General features: G+C 43.4%; 1 protein-coding gene across 1 annotated transcript in view; it reads right to left on the bottom strand.

Moving 5' to 3' along the window:
• Positions 1–16,461, bottom strand: part of zanl (zonadhesin, like) — a 135,513-nt gene that overhangs the window by 109,084 nt on the left and 9,968 nt on the right. The window contains exons 7-41 of the mRNA XM_061914662.1: positions 12,088–12,177; positions 11,717–12,003; positions 11,482–11,630; positions 11,279–11,407; positions 11,070–11,208; positions 10,852–10,993; positions 10,578–10,774; positions 10,368–10,506; positions 9,319–9,399; positions 9,047–9,240; positions 8,826–8,967; positions 8,455–8,741; positions 8,220–8,368; positions 8,017–8,145; positions 7,808–7,946; positions 7,593–7,734; positions 7,316–7,512; positions 7,106–7,244; positions 5,192–5,478; positions 4,958–5,106; positions 4,755–4,883; positions 4,546–4,684; positions 4,328–4,469; positions 4,054–4,250; positions 3,844–3,982; positions 2,796–2,876; positions 2,524–2,717; positions 2,303–2,444; positions 1,932–2,218; positions 1,698–1,846; positions 1,495–1,623; positions 1,286–1,424; positions 1,068–1,209; positions 793–989; positions 583–721 (exon numbers count right to left, since the gene is read on the bottom strand). Of these exons, the coding sequence (XP_061770646.1) occupies positions 583–721; positions 793–989; positions 1,068–1,209; positions 1,286–1,424; positions 1,495–1,623; positions 1,698–1,846; positions 1,932–2,218; positions 2,303–2,444; positions 2,524–2,717; positions 2,796–2,876; positions 3,844–3,982; positions 4,054–4,250; positions 4,328–4,469; positions 4,546–4,684; positions 4,755–4,883; positions 4,958–5,106; positions 5,192–5,478; positions 7,106–7,244; positions 7,316–7,512; positions 7,593–7,734; positions 7,808–7,946; positions 8,017–8,145; positions 8,220–8,368; positions 8,455–8,741; positions 8,826–8,967; positions 9,047–9,240; positions 9,319–9,399; positions 10,368–10,506; positions 10,578–10,774; positions 10,852–10,993; positions 11,070–11,208; positions 11,279–11,407; positions 11,482–11,630; positions 11,717–12,003; positions 12,088–12,177 (5,652 nt within the window). The remainder of the gene's footprint in view (positions 1–582; positions 722–792; positions 990–1,067; positions 1,210–1,285; positions 1,425–1,494; positions 1,624–1,697; positions 1,847–1,931; positions 2,219–2,302; positions 2,445–2,523; positions 2,718–2,795; positions 2,877–3,843; positions 3,983–4,053; positions 4,251–4,327; positions 4,470–4,545; positions 4,685–4,754; positions 4,884–4,957; positions 5,107–5,191; positions 5,479–7,105; positions 7,245–7,315; positions 7,513–7,592; positions 7,735–7,807; positions 7,947–8,016; positions 8,146–8,219; positions 8,369–8,454; positions 8,742–8,825; positions 8,968–9,046; positions 9,241–9,318; positions 9,400–10,367; positions 10,507–10,577; positions 10,775–10,851; positions 10,994–11,069; positions 11,209–11,278; positions 11,408–11,481; positions 11,631–11,716; positions 12,004–12,087; positions 12,178–16,461) is intronic.

Here is a 16,461-nt window from a genome sequence, read left to right as displayed (position 1 = left end):
TAATATGTTGTTTGAATGTTGGACACGGTCTAAAGGGGTACTCAAGGATTTAAGGATCAGTTGGCTAAAGGGTGCATGTAGTATTTGAGTGAAAAGCTCCTGGGATTAGAGGGCGTAATGTACCAACTAAGTTTTGGGTTAAATAAACTCCCTTGGGTGTCGGAGTTAAAGAATGTCAGGGTTGAGGGAAGGGAAGAATACGATCTTGGATATAAGCAGCGAAATAAGTCAGTTCTGCAGGATGTCCTGGCAATATCATCCCAGGAGAGAATCAGTTTATGTGGCCTGGGTATCTTAAGATCCTACAGATACTTACCTGGTACAGTGTTTGGGGGTTCTGAGTTCTGTTAAAGGCTTATTTCTTCAATTTTGTTCACAAGTGCATCAGCGTTCTTACCCAGATTACACAATTATGAATACAAGAGCTCAGTTTTTTCTGGAAATCCATGAAATTTGCCTTTTGGTTACTTCTGCGTATAAGATAACAGAATTCCCTATCTCAACTTGGATAAGCAGAAGCGATCTATGGAGGAACTTTAGGATTAGTAGTCCGTAAGTGAAGAGTCATGTAAAATATCTCACCTGTAGGAAAACAGCCCAACTCTCCTTCCTGTATTTGACACTCATGCATTGGGGGACAGCCAGATGGGTTACAAAAAACAGAGGGGGCTTCACATCTACACTTCTGGGTACAGTTCTCAGTGTAGAACTCCTCTCCAGGCTAAAATAACACACAAAATTGAGAAAAGTGTACAATTTATCTTACAATCTAGCATAGCATTGAGGTATTACCTGGTAATACTGGCCGTTAGTGTGTTGGCAGCCACAGGAACTGTTGTTCACGCATTTTCCAGCACTTATAATGTAGCCAGGATTACACACACAGGACTCAGTGCATGGTCCGCTGCAGCCAGGCGGTCTCCCAGAACACGTCTCCTGACAGGGATCTGCACAAGGCTCGTAATGGCTGTTGGGTGGGCAGCTCAAAGCTAAGCAGGAGAAAACAGGGGGTAAGGTAAAAAAACCGACAGGGCAGCCTCAAAGTCCATTGGGGACTATATACTCACGACAGAAGGTTTGGTTCCTCCAGGATCCGATCAGGACCCCACGATCCTGGCACTCAGTGGCATAGGCTTCAATGGCTTCGCACAGGATGGATTGCGCTCCGTCCAGCTCACAAAGATCAAAGACACAGTCCTTGAAGTAACTCTGAAGACATTTAAAAAAATGCTTAAATTCAAATGACTTGTGTTTGTGATTATGAAAGCTTGCGGGGGTGACTCACATTGGGGTTGACTTTGGAGTGACACACAGCAAAAGGACCATTTTTGTCCAAAACAATGCCACAATATCCGGAGCCCTCATACAGCGTCTGCTCGTCTGCCCCACACCCAGGAATAGTGGTGTTGGGTTTAGCGTTACACCTTGTTCAAAATTGAAATGTTAAACCTCATTTTCACCTTTCGAGTTCTTATCAAGTAACCTAATCCTTACTCTGGATCCATGTTCCAGCTGTGTCCAAACTCATTAGGGTCGTTGGTTAATGACCCATTAGGGATGCGGAAGTCATCTTTGGAATCCCCGTTGTAATTTCCACACAGTCCACACAGTAAGTTTTTATAGCTGCGCAAACACAAATACAGAATCCATCTTCCCGAAACTTCTAACGGAAAGGTAATTGTTCCGTTTGTACTCACTCTTTAATCACTTTGATGTCCATGAAATGGTTTCCATCGTAGCGCACCGTCACACCAAAATCCAAGTATACGGTGTAATGTTTCCCTGATTTGAACACAGAGACACCTGGTAACGGACTCAGCGGCAGGTTGACTTTCATGCCATTAACCTGGACGTAGAGAGCAAATTGTGTGATAAGCGACTAAATGGTTCTGAAAAGTTACCAAAAAATATTATAGAAACAAAGTTTTTACATGAACGGTGCCTCCTTTGAAGATGGACACATTATGAACAGTGCCCCATTGGAAGATAGAGGATGTCCCATTGGGATACAATACAAACACATGGACCGCCTTAACGTAAGAGATGGTGGGCCTGTTGTAGCGGTTTTCATTGTCAGTGTGGACCTCGAAAAGTGGCAAAGCTGACGATATGTTGCAGATCCCAGCCATCATATAACTGCAGTTGCCCATGAAGTTGTACTTGCGTTTGTCGAAAGTTGTGTAGTGTGGATCGCCAGATGCTATGCATGATGATGTACCTGGGTGGAATAACACAAGACAACACATTTAAGTTCCTGAGTTTGATTAGTATTCAAATAACTCCAGATTTCTTGACACGTTACCTTTAGGGTAGCATCCGGCAACACCATTAACCTCACGACACTCCTCAGTAGGATCACAGGAGTTATCCACACATTCCAAAGTGTAGTTCCCTGCACAGCGACATAGCTTTGAGCAACCGTCTCCAAATACAATCTCGCCAGGCTACAAAAAAAACCCACAACAAAATCAACATATTGAAGGTGAAATTACGGTAGTATTGTTGAAATTGGAACTACCTAACCTCGTAATAGTTATTGTGGTCATCCAGGCAACCACATTTCTCCAGTGGAACGCAGTGTTTTCCCTTGAAGACATAGCCTGGTTTGCAAAAGCAGCCAGTGATACAGGAACCACTACAGTTGCTGGAAGGTTCCATGCAAGTAGGGATACAAGCCGGACCACATTCTATGTACTCTGCATTTGGAGGGCACTGGACTGTATGGCAAAGACAACAATAAACAGCTTTAAAACTAGTAAATATGTTAAAACAATTATTTACAAGCTATTCTGTACTTGGTTTTGGTGTTGTTGGTCTTGGAGTTGAAGGTTCAGGTGAAGTAGCTCCGGGACTGGTTGGTTGAGGTGTAGTTGATCCTGGAATGCCATAAAGCCTTTTAGTGCATAAAACATAAGATTGTTCAACAAATAAATAGTTTAAGACAAGTAGTACTGGGGTAAAGTTTGCAAAACTGCTAACTCTTCATCAGACTAAAGACATTTTGCTGAATTACCTCAAGGTTCTGTGTATGATGGGAGTGTTATTGTTGACACACCTCGAGAACTTCAAGGACAATAGCTCAGATTGACAAACTATGTTGTCCGACGGACTTGAGGGTGGATCACAGTGCATAGTATGTTTTTTGAATAATGGACACAGTCTAAAGGGGTACTTAAGGATCAATTAGCTTGAGGGTGCAAGGAGTATTTCACTGAAAAGCTCCTGGGATTAGAGGGTTTAATGTACCAAACAACTTTTAGGTTAAATAAACTCCCTTGGGTGTAGGAGTTAAAGAATGTCAGGGTTGAGGGAAGGGAAGAATACGATCTTGGATATAAGCAGCTGAAATAAATTAGTTCTGCAGGATGTCCTGGCAAGATCATTCCAGGAAAGACTCAGTTTATGTGGCCTGGGTATCTTAAGATCCTACAGATGCTTACCTTGTACAGTTTTTGGGGGTTCTGAGTTCTATTACAGGGCTTATCTCTTTAATTTTGTTCACAAGTGCATCAACGTTCTTACCCAGTTACACAATTATGAATACAAGAGCTCAGTTTTTTCTGGAAATCTATCAAGTTTCCCTTTTGGTTGCTTCCGCGTATAAAATAACCATCCATCCATAAATTTTCTACCGCTTATTGCCTTTTGGGGTCGCGGGGTGCGCTGGCGCCTATCTCAGCTACAATAGGGCGGAAGGCGGAGTACACCCTGGAAAAATCGCCACCTCATTGCATGTATAAAATAACAGAATTTCCTATCTCAACTTGGATAAGCAGAAGACAATCTATGGATGGACCTTAGGATTAGTAGTCCATAAGTGAAGAGTCATGTAAAATATCTCACCTGTAGGAAAACAGCCCAACTCTCCTTCCTGTATTTGACACTCATGCTTTGGGGGACAGCCAGATGGGTTACATAAAACAGAGGGGGCTTCACATCTACACTTCTGGGTACAGTTCTCGGTGTAGAACTCCTCTCCAGGCTAAAATAACACACACAATTGAGAAAAGTGTACAATTTATCTTACAATCTAGCATAACATTGAGGTATTACCTGGTAATACTGGCCGTTGGTGTGTTGGCAGCCACAGGAACTGTTGTTCACGCATTTTCCAGCACTTAGAATGTAGCCAGGATTACACACACAGGACTCAGTGCATGGTCCGCTGCAGCCAGGCGCTCTCCCAGAACACGTCTCCTGACAGGGATCTGCACAAGGCTCGTAATGGCTGTTGGGTGGACAGCTCAAAGCTAAGCAGGAGAAAACAGGGGGTAAGGTAAAAAAACAACAAGGCAACCTCAAAGACCATTGTGGACTATATACTCACGACAGAAGGTTTGGTTCCTCCAGGATCCGATCAGGACCCCACGATCCTGGCACTCAGTGGCATAGGCTTCAATGGCTTCGCACAGGATGGATTGCGCTCCGTCCAGCTCACAAAGATCAAAGACACAGTCCTTGAAGTAACTCTGAAGACATTAAAAAAAATGCTTAAATTCAAATGACTTGTGTTTGTGATTATGAAAGCTTGCGGGGGTGACTCACATTGGGGTTAACTTTGGAGTGACACACAGCAAAAGGACCATTTTTCTCCAAAATAATGCCACAATATCCGGAGCCCTCATACAGCGTCTGCTCGTCTGCCCCACAACCAGGAATAGTGGTGTTGGGCTTAGCGTTACACCTTGTTCAAAATTTAAATGTTAAACCTCATTTTCACCTCTCGAGTTCTTATCAAGTAACGTAATCCTTACTCTGGATCCATGTTCCAGCTGTGTCCAAACTCATTAGGGTCGTTGGTTAATGACCCATTAGGGATGCGGAAGTCGTCTTTGGAATCCCCGTTGTAATTTCCACACAGTCCACACAGTAAGTTTTTATAGCTGCGCAAACACAAATACAGAATCCATCTTCCCGGAACTTCTAACGGAAAGGTAATTGTTCCGTTTGTACTCACTCTTTAATCACTTTGATGTCCATAAAATGGTTTCCATCGTAGCGCACCGTCACACCAAAATTCAAGGATACGGTGTAATGTTTCCCTGATTTGAACACAGAGACACCTGGAAACGGACTCAGCGGCAGGTTGACTTTCATGCCATTAACCTGGACGTAGAGAGCAAATTGTGTGATAAGCGACTAAATGGTTTTGAAAAGTTACCAAAAAATATTATAGAAACAAAGTTTTTACATGAACGGTGCCTCCTTTGAAGATGGACACATTATGAACAGTGCCCCATTGGAAGATAGAGGATGTCCCATTGGGATACAATACAAACACATGGACCGCCTTAACGTAAGAGATGGTGGGCCTGTTGTAGCGGTTTTCATTGTCAGTGTGGACCTCGAAAAGTGGCAAAGCTGACGATATGTTGCAGATCCCAGCCATCATATAACTGCAGTTGCCCATGAAGTTGTACTTGCGTTTGTCGAAAGTTGTGTAGTGTGGATCGCCAGATGCTATGCATGATGATGTACCTGGGTGGAATAACACAAGACAACACATTTAAAATCCTGAGTTTGATTAGTATTCAAATAACTCCAGATTTCTTGACACGTTACCTTTAGGGTAGCATCCGGCAACACCATTAACCTCACGACACTCCTCAGTGGGATCACAGGAGTTATCCACACATTCCAAAGTGTAGTTCCCTGCACAGCGACATAGCTTTGAGCAACCGTCTCCAAATACAATCTCGCCAGGCTACAAAAAAAAAAACACAACAAAATCAACATATTGAAGGTGAAATTACGGTAGTATTGTTGAAATTGGAGCTACCCAACCTCGTAATAGTTATTGTGGTCATCCAGGCAACCGCATTTCTCCAGTGAAACACAGTGTTTTCCCTTGAAGACAAAGCCTGGTTTGCAAAAGCAGCCAGTGATACAGGAACCACTGCAGTTGCTGGAAGGTTCCATGCAAGTAGGGATACAAGCCGGACCACATTCTATGTACTCTGCATTTGGAGGGCACTGGACTGTATGGCAAAGACAACAATAAACAGCTTTAAAACTAGTAAGTATATTAAAACAATTATTTACAAGCTATTCTGTACTTGGTTTGGGTGTTGTTGGTCTTGGAGTTGAAGGTTCAGGTGAAGTCACTCCGGGATTAGTTGGTTGAGGTGTAGTTGATCCTGGAATGCCATAAAGCCTTTTAGTGCATAAAACATAAGATTGTACAACAAATAAATAGTTTAAGACAAGTAGTGCAGGGGTAAAGTTTCCAAAACTGCTAACTCTTCATCAGAGGAAAGACATTTTGCTGAATTACATCAAGGTTCTGGGTATAGTGGAAGTGTCATTGTTGACACACCTTGAGAACTTCAAGGACCATAGCTAGGACTGACAAATTATGTTGGCCGAGGGACATGAGGGTGGATCACGGAAGCATAGTATGTTTTTTGAATAATGGACACAGTCTAAAGGGATACTTAAGGATCAATTAGCTTGAGGGTGCATGGAGTATTTCACTGAAAAGCTCCTGGGATTAGAGGGTGTAATGTACCAAACAACTTTTAGGTTAAATAAACTCCCTTGTGTGTAGGAGTAAAAGAATGTCAGGATTGAGGGAAGGGAAGAATACGATCTTGGATATAAGCAGCTGAAATAAGTTAGTTCTGCAGGACGTCCTGGCAATATCATCCCAGGAAAGACTCAGTTTATGTGGCCTGGGTATCTTAAGATCCTACAAATGCTTACCTGGTACAGTGTTTGGGGGTTCTGAGTTCTGTTACAACGCTTATCTCTTCAATTTTGTTCACAAGTGCATCAACATTATTACCCAGTTACACAATTATGAATACAAGAGCTCAGTTTTTTCTGGAAATCCACCAAGTTTGCCATTTGGTTCCTTCCGCGTCCAAAATAATTATCCATCCATCCATTTTCTACCGCTTATTCCCTTTTGGGGTCACGGGGGGCGCTGGCGCCTATCTCAGCTACAATCGGGCAGAAAGCGGTGTACACCCTGGACAAGTCGCCACCTCATCGCAGGTATAAAATAACAGAATTCCCTATTTCAACTTGGATAAGCAGAAGACAATCTATGGATGGACTTTAGGATTAGTAGTCCGTAAGTGAAGAGTCCTGTAAAATATCTCACCTGTAGGAAAACAGCCCAACTCTCCTTCCTGTACTTGACACTCATGGTTTGGGGGACAGCCGGATGGGTTACAAAAAACAGAGGGGGCTTCACATCTACACTTCTGGGTACAGTTCTCAGTGTAGAACTCCTCTCCAGGCTAAAACAACACATACAATTGAGAAAAATTTACAATTTATCTTATAACCTAGCATAGCATTGAGGTATTACCTGGTAATACTGGCCGTTGGTGTGTTGGCAGCCACAGGAACTGTTGTTTACGCATTTTCCAACACTTAGAATGTATCCAGGATTACACACACAGGACTCAGTGCATGGTCCGCTGCAGCCAGGCGGTCTCCCAGAACACGTCTCCTGACAGGGATCTGCACAAGGCTTGTAATGGCTGTTGGGTGGGCAGTTGAAAGCTAAGAAGAAAAAAAAAAGGGGGGGTGAGGTAGAAAACCAACTATGCCAACTCAAAGTCCAATGTGGACTATATACTCACAACAGAAGGTTTGGTTCCTCCAGGATCCGATCGAAACCCCGCGATCCTGGCACTCAGTGGCATAGGCTTCAATGGCTTCGCACAGGATGGATTGCGCTCCGTCCAGCTCGCAAAGATCAAAGACACAGTCCTTGAAGTAACTCTGAAGGCAAAAAAAATGCTTAAATTTAAATTACTTGCATTTGTGTTTATGAAAGCTTGCGGGGGTGACTCACATTGGGGTTGACTTTGGAGTGACACACAGCAAAAGGACCATTTTTGTCCAAAATAATGCCACAATATCCAGAGCCCTCATACAGCGTCTGCTCGTCTGCCCCACACCCAGGAGTAGTGGTGTTGGGCTTAGCGTTACACCTTGTTCAAAATTGAAATGTTAAACCTCATTTTCACCTTTTGAGTTCTTATCAAGTAATGTAATCCTTACTCTCGATCCATGTTCCAGCTGTGTCCAAACTCATTAGGATCGTTGGTTAATGACCCATTAGGGATGCGGAAGTCGTCTTTGGAATCCCCGTTGTAATTTCCACACAGTCCACACAGTAAGTTTTTATAGCTGCGCAAACACAACTCCAGAATCCATCTTCCCGGAACTTCTAACGGAAAGGTAATTGTTCCGTTTGTACTCACTCTTGAATCACTTTGATGTCCATGAAATGGTTTCCATCGTAGCGCACCGTCACACCAAAATCCAAGGATACGGTGTAATGTTTCCCTGATTTGAACACAGAGACACCTGGAAACGGACTCAGCGGCAGGTTGACTTTTATGCCATTAACCTGGACGTAGAGAGCAAATTGTGTGATAAGCGACTAAATGGTTTTGGAAAGTTACCAAAAAGACATAAAAAAAACGGAGTTTTTACATGAACGGTGCCTCCTTTGAAGATGGACACTTTATGAACAGTGCCCCATTGGAAGATAGAGGACGTCCCATTGGGATACAATACAAACACATGGACCGCCTTAACGTAAGAGATGGTGGGCCTGTTGTAGCGGTTTTCATTGTCAGTGTGGACCTCGAAAAGTGGCAAAGCTGACGACATGTTGCAGATCCCAGCCATCATATAACTGCAGTTGCCCATGAAGTTGTACTTGCGTTTGTCGAAAGTTGTGTAGTGTGGATCGCCAGATGCTATGCATGATGATGTACCTGGGTGGAATAACACAAGACAACACATTTAAGTTCCTGAGTTTGATTAGTATTCAAATAACTCCAGATTTCTTGACACGTTACCTTTAGGGTAGCATCCGGCAACACCATTAACCTCACGACACTCCTCAGTGGGATCACAGGAGTTATCCACACATTCCAAAGTGTAGTTCCCTGCACAGCGACATAGCTTTGAGCAACCGTCTCCAAATACAATCTCGCCAGGCTACAAAAAAAAAACACAACAAAATCAACATATTGAAGGTGAAATTACGGTAGTATTGTTGAAATTGGAACTACCTAACCTCGTAATAGTTATTGTGGTCATCCAGGCAACCGCATTTCTCCAGTGGAACGCAGTGTTTTCCCTTGAAGACATAGCCTGGTTTGCAAAAGCAGCCAGTGATACAGGAACCACTACAGTTGCTGGAAGGTTCCATGCAAGTAGGGATACAAGCCGGACCACATTCTATGTACTCTGCATTTGGAGGGCACTGGACTGTATGGCAAAGACAACAATAAACAGCTTTAAAACTAGTAAATATGTTAAAACAATTATTTACAAGCTATTCTGTACTTGGTTTTGGTGTTGTTGGTCTTGGAGTTGAAGGTTCAGGTGAAGTCACTCCTGGACTGGTTGGTTGAGGTGTAGTGGATCCTGGAATGCCATAAAGCCTTTTAGTGCATAAAACATAAGATTGTACAACAAATAAATAGTTTAAGACAAGTAGTACTGGGGTAAAGTTTGCAAAACTGCTAACTCTTCATCAGAGGAAAGACATTTTGCTGAATTACCTCAAGGTTCTGGGTATAGTGGAAGTGTCATTGTTGACACACCTTGAGAACTTCAAGGACAATAGCTCAGACTGACAAACTATGTTGTCCGAGGGACTTGAGGGTGGATCACAGAAGCATAGTATGTTTTTTGAATAATGGACACAGTCTAAAGGGGTACTTAAGGATCAATTAGCTTGAGGGTCCAAGGAGTATTTCACTGAAAAGCTCCTGGGATTAGAGGGTTTAATGTACCAAACAACTTTTAGGTTAAATAAACTCCCTTGGGTGTAGGAGTTAAAGAATGTCAGGGTTGAGGGAAGGGAAGAATACTATCTTGGATATAAGCAGCTGAAATAAATTAGTTCTGCAGGATGTCCTGGCAAGATCATTCCAGGAAAGACTCAGTTTATGTGGCCTGTGTATCTTAAGATCCTACAGATGCTTACCTTGTACAGTTTTTGGGGGTTCTGAGTTCTATTACAGGGCTTATCTCTTTAATTTTGTTCACAAGTGCATCAACATTCTTACCCAGTTACACAATTATGAATACAAGAGCTCAGTTTTTTCTGGAAATCTATCAAGTTTGCCTTTTGGTTGCTTCCGCATATAAAATAACCATCCATCCATAAATTTTCTACCGCTTATTCCCTTTTTAGATCGCGGGGGGCGCTGGCCCCTATCTCAGCTACAATAGGGTGGAAGGCGGAGTACACCCTGGACAAGTCGCCACCTCATTGCATGTATAAAAAAACAGAATTTCCTATCTCAACTTGGATAAGCAGAAGACAATCTATGGATGGGCTTTAGGATTAGTAGTCCATAAGTGAAGAGTCATGTAAAATATCTCACCTGTAGGAAAACAGCCCAACTCTCCTTCCTGTATTTGACACTCATACTTTGGGGGACAGCCAGATGGGTTACATAAAACAGAGGGGGCTTCACATCTACACTTCTGGGTACAGTTCTCGGTGTAGAACTCCTCTCCAGGCTAAAATAACACACACAATTGAGAAAAGTGTACAATTTATCTTACAATCTAGCATAGCATTGAGGTATTACCTGGTAATACTGGCCGTTGGTGTGTTGGCAGCCACAGGAACTGTTGTTCACGCATTTTCCAGCACTTAGAATGTAGCCAGGATTACACACACAGGACTCAGTGCATGGTCCGCTGCAGCCAGGCGCTCTCCCAGAACACGTCTCCTGACAGGGATCTGCACAAGGCTCGTAATGGCTGTTGGGTGGACAGCTCAAAGCTAAGCAGGAGAAAACAGGGGGTAAGGTAAAAAACCAACAAGGCAGCCTCAAAGTCCATTGTGGACTATATACTCACGACAGAAGGTTTGGTTCCTCCAGGATCCGATCAGGACCCCACGATCCTGGCACTCAGTGGCATAGGCTTCAATGGCTTCGCACAGGATGGATTGCGCTCCGTCCAGCTCACAAAGATCAAAGACACAGTCCTTGAAGTAACTCTGAAGACATTACAAAAAATGCTTAAATTCAAATGACTTGTGTTTGTGATTATGAAAGCTTACGGGGGTGACTCACATTGGGGTTGACTTTGGAGTGACACACAGCAAAAGGACCATTTTTGTCCAAAATAATGCCACAATATCCAGAGCCCTCATACAGCGTCTGCTCGTCTGCCTCACACCCAGGAATAGTGGTGTTGGGCTTAGCGTTACACCTTGTTCAAAATTTAAATGTTAAACCTCATTTTCACCTTTCGAGTTCTTATCAAGTAACGTAATCCTTACTCTGGATCCATGTTCCAGCTGTGTCCAAACTCATTAGGGTCGTTGGTTAATGACCCATTAGGGATGCGGAAGTCGTCTTTGGAATCCCCGTTGTAATTTCCACACAGTCCACACAGTAAGTTTTTATAGCTGCGCAAACACAAATCCAGAATCCATCTTCCCGGAACTTCTAACGGAAAGGTAATTGTTCCGTTTGTACTCACTCTTGAATCACTTTGATGTCCATGAAATGGTTTCCATCGTAGCGCACCGTCACACCAAAATCCAAGGATACGGTGTAATGTTTCCCTGATTTGAACACAGAGACACCTGGAAACGGACTCAGCGGCAGGTTGACTTTTATGCCATTAACCTGGACGTAGAGAGCAAATTGTGTGATAAGCGACTAAATGGTTTTGAAAAGTTACCAAAAAGACATTAAAGAAACAAGGTTTTTACATGCACGGTGCCTCCTTTGAAGATGGACACATTATGAACAGTGCCCCACTGGAAGATTGAGGACGTCCCATTGGGATACAATACAAACACATGGACCGCCTTAACGTAAGAGATGGTGGGCCTGTTGTAGCGGTTTTCATTGTCAGTGTGGACCTCGAAAAGTGGCAAAGCTGACAATATGTTGCAGATCCCAGCCATCATATAACTGCAGTTGCCCATGAAGTTGTACTTGCGTTTGTCGAAAGTTGTGTAGTGTGGATCGCCAGATGCTATGCATGATGATGTACCTGGGTGGAATAACACAAGACAACACATTTAAGTTCCTGAGTTTGATTAGTATTCAAATAACTCCAGATTTCTTGACACGTTACCTTTAGGGTAGCATCCGGCAACACCATTAACCTCACGACACTCCTCAGTGGGATCACAGGAGTTATCCACACATTCCAAAGTGTAGTTCCCTGCACAGCGACATAGCTTTGAGCAACCGTCCCCAAATACAATCTCGCCAGGCTACAAAAAAAACCCACAACAAAATCAACATATTGAAGGTGAAATTACGGTAGTATTGTTGAAATTGGAACTACCTAACCTCGTAATAGTTATTGTGGTCATCCAGGCAACCGCATTTCTCCAGTGGAACGCAGTATTTTCCCTTGAAAACAAAGCCTGTTTTGCAAAAGCAGCCAGTAATACAGGAACCACTGCAGTTGCTGGAAGGTTCCATGCAAGTAGGGATGCAAGCCGGACCACATTCTATGTAGTCTGCATTTGGAGGGCACTGGACTGCAAGGCAAAGTAAAGCAAGTTGGTAGTAGTGATAGGCAAATGTCAATAGACATATTCAAAACCAGCACGCTTTTTTCTGAATCTGAACTAACTGGTTATAAACTACATCAACACAGCCAAATACTAGAGTCCATGAATATTGCTCCAAAGTCAGGATTTTTTCAAATTTAATGTCCATACAAAAGTGAACATTGACAAATGCATCCATTCAACCATCCATCTATGTTCTAACGCTTGTCCCTTTAGGGGTCGCGGGGGACCAAGCCCCGCCCCCAACAGCGCCCCGCGCTTCACCCCCGACCACGCCCCCCACCTCCCGAAATCGGAGGTCTGAAGGTTGCCAAAAATGGTATGAGCTAATTGGGCAGTGGCCATTTCACCTAAAATTTTGTATGCCTCCAAAACCTGTAGAAGGGGTGGTCCCCACAAGTGATGATCAAAAAGCTGGTCCCCATTCCAAATAACCAGCATGTGTGTGTGTGTGTGTGTGTGCTCGCAAGTCAGAGTAACATCTTATTGTGTTCAATAAAGGGATTGTCTGATACACAATTTCTATTAAGTCGTTTAAACAAGTTTAATGACGTCTTCATTGAACTTCATACTACATCATTGTAGTAATCAAAGTATTTGAGGGTTTACCCAATTACTAGTTAGTAGTTGTAAAAATATATTTTTGTATAATCTCGTACTTGGTTTTGGTGTTGTCGGTCCTGGAGTTGTAGGTGTTGCTGTAGTCACTCCGGGAGTTGGTGTTGGAGTAGACGCCGGTGGTAGTGGTGTCGTTAGTAGACCTCAAAAGAGAGATTCAATAGTTTGTCAGTGAGGATTGGTAAATTGAGATGTCAGGCAATAACACTAAAACTTCAATCTTAACCCTTTGAGGAGGCACTGGTAGTTATTAGCCAACCTTATATAAAAGATTTATAAGGAAAGGTTGCTTGGGATACAAATTGCTTATTGGTAACGCTGACACCTTTTTCACGGCAAATTGTGAGATTGAGAGCATCTTGAATTTTGTTGTACATGTGGCAATAACAATAAAGATATGTCTAGCATTACAAGATTACAGTTGGTACAAAATGTGGCTGCTAGACTTTTGACAAGAACAAGAAAGTTTGATCACATTACGCCTATACTGGCTCACCTGCACCGTCTTCCTGTGCATTTAAGATGTGACTTTAAGGTTTTACTACTTACGTATAAAATACTACACGGTCTAGCTCAATCCTATCTTGCCGATTGTATTGTATCATATGTCCCGGCAAGAAATCTGCGTTCAAAAGACTCCGGCTTATTAGTGATTCCTAAAGCCCAAAAAAAGTCTGCGGGCTATAGAGCGTTTTCCGTTCGGGCTCCAGTACTCTGGAATGCCCTCCCGGTAACAGTTTGAGATGCCACCTCAATAGAAGCATTTAAGTCTCACCTTAAAACTCATTTGTATACTCTAGCCTTTAAATAGACCTCCTTTTTAGACCAGTTGATCTGCCGCTTCTTTTCTTTTTCTCCTCTGTCCCCACCCTCCCTTGTGGAGGGGGTCCGGTCCGATGACCATGGATGAAGTACTGGCTGTCCAGAGTCGAGACCCAGGATGGACCGCTCGTCGGGACCCAGGACGGACCGCTCGTCTGTGTATCGGTTGGGGACATCTCTACGCTGCTGATCCGGCTCCGCTTGGGATGGTGTCCTGTGCACAGGACTCTCGCTGCTGTCTTGGATCCGCTTTGAACTGAACTCTCGCGGCTGTGTTGGAGCCACTATGGATTGAACTTTCACAGTATCATGTTAGACCCGCTCGACATCCATTGCTTTCGGTCCCCTAGAGGGGGGGGGGGGGGGGGGGGGGGGGGCATCATTGTCACTGGTGTCCCACTGGGTGTGAATTCTCCCTGCCCACTGGTTGTGAGTTTTCCTTGCCCTTATGTGGGTTCTTCCGAGGATGTCGTAGTCGTAATGGTTTGTACAGTCCGGTGAGACATTTGTGATTTAGGGCTATATAAATAAACATTGATTGATTGGTTGAAAGATCTATTCTATTCTGGAGGGTGATGGAGTAGACTCCGACGGTAGCACCTTGATGAGCAGACCTCAAATGAAATACAGTATGTATAGTTTGTCATGTGAAGATAGGTAGCTTGAGATGCCAAGTTAACAGTTCACTACTGTAAACTGAACCCCTAACCATTGGAGTAGACAGTTTTGGCAGTGGCATCCATATTGGACCTTAAAATGAAAGGTTTATAGCAGGCATCACTAACTGGGGGACCGTTGTCCGAGTCCGGACCCAGACGCCGTCCCATACCGACTTGGACCTAGAGTCAATTCATTATCACGTATTTGAAGTTTTGACAAAGCACTTCTATTTTGACCGGTGCAGTTTTTCTAAACTTCACGATACCGGTTCATTGCTCATGCTCAGCCGATCAAATCTGTGCATTCCAGGCGGTAACCATGGCAACTCTGAATGCAGAGACAGGCGAGAGAGAAGCGAATCGAGTGAGACAGAAGAACAACAAGTAATATCCAGGGAATAACAAACGCCGTTTCAATATGAGTTGGGAAATTATGTTGGATGTAAAAAAAAACGGAATACAATGATTTGCAAATCCTTTTCAACCCATATTCAATTAAATGCACTACAAAGACAAAAGACAAGATATTTGATGTTCAAACTCATAAACTCAATTTTTTTTTTGCAAATAATTAACTTAGAGCCCTGCGATGAGGTGGTGACTTGTCCAGGGTGTAACCCGCCTTCCGCCCGATTGTAGCTGAGGTAGGCGCCAGCGCCCCCCGCGACCCCAAAAGGGAATAAGCGGTAGGAAATGGATGGATGGATAATTAACTTAGAATTTCATGGCTGCAACACGTGACAAAGTAGTTGGGAAAGGGCATGTTCACCACTGGGTTACATCACCTTTTCTTTTAACAACACTGAATAAACCTTTGGGAACTGAGGAAACTAATTGTTGAAGCTTTGAAAGTGGAATTCTTTCCCATTCTTGTTTTATGTAGAGCTTCACTCATTCAACAGTCCGGGGTCTCCGCTGTCGTATTTTTAGCTTTATAATGCACCAAACATTTTCGATGGGAGACAAAACCACCATGTTGTAACAAGTGCTGAATGTGGTTTGGCATTGTCTTGCTGAAATAAGCAGGGGCGTCCATGCCATGAAAAAGACGGCGCTTAGATGGCAGCATATGTTGTTCCAAAACCTGTATGTACCTTTCAGCATTGATAGTGCTTTCACAGATGTGTAAGTTACCCATGCGTTGGGAACTATCGCACCCCCATACCATCACAGATGCTGCCTTTTTAACTTTGGGTCGATAACAGTCTGGATGGTTCGCTTCCCCTATGGTCTGGATGACACAATGTCGAATATTTCCAAAAACAATTTGAAATGTGGACTCATCAGACCACAGAACACTTTTCCACTTTGCATCAGTCCATCTTAGATGATCTCGGGGCCCAGAGAAGCCGGCTGCGTTTCTGGATGTTGTTGATAAATGGCTTTCGCTTTTCATAGTAGAGCTTTAACTTGCACTTCCAGATGTAGCGACGAACTGTCTTTAGTGACAGTGGTTTTCTGAAGTGTTCCTGAGCCCATGTGGTGATATCCTTTAGAGATTGATATCGGTTTTTGATAAAGTGCCGTCTGAGGGATCGAAGGTCACGGTCATTTAATGTTGGTTTCCGGCCATGCCGCTTACGTGGGGTGATTTCTCCAGATTCTCTGAACCTTTTGATGATATTATGGACAGTAAATGTTGAAATCCCTAAATTTCTTGCAATTGCCCTTTGAGAAACGTTGTTCTTTAACTGTTTGACTATTTGCTCACGCAGTTGTGGACAAAGGGGTGTACCTCGCCCCATTCTTTCTTGTGAAAGACTGAGCATTTTTTGGGAAGCTGTTTTTATACCCAATCATGGCACCCACCTGTTCCCAATTAGCCTG

Source organism: Nerophis ophidion, linkage group LG10, assembly GCF_033978795.1.
Source record: "Nerophis ophidion isolate RoL-2023_Sa linkage group LG10, RoL_Noph_v1.0, whole genome shotgun sequence".
Classification (NCBI taxonomy): Eukaryota; Metazoa; Chordata; class Actinopteri; order Syngnathiformes; family Syngnathidae; genus Nerophis; species Nerophis ophidion.
This window is presented reverse-complemented; position numbering and strand designations above follow the sequence as displayed.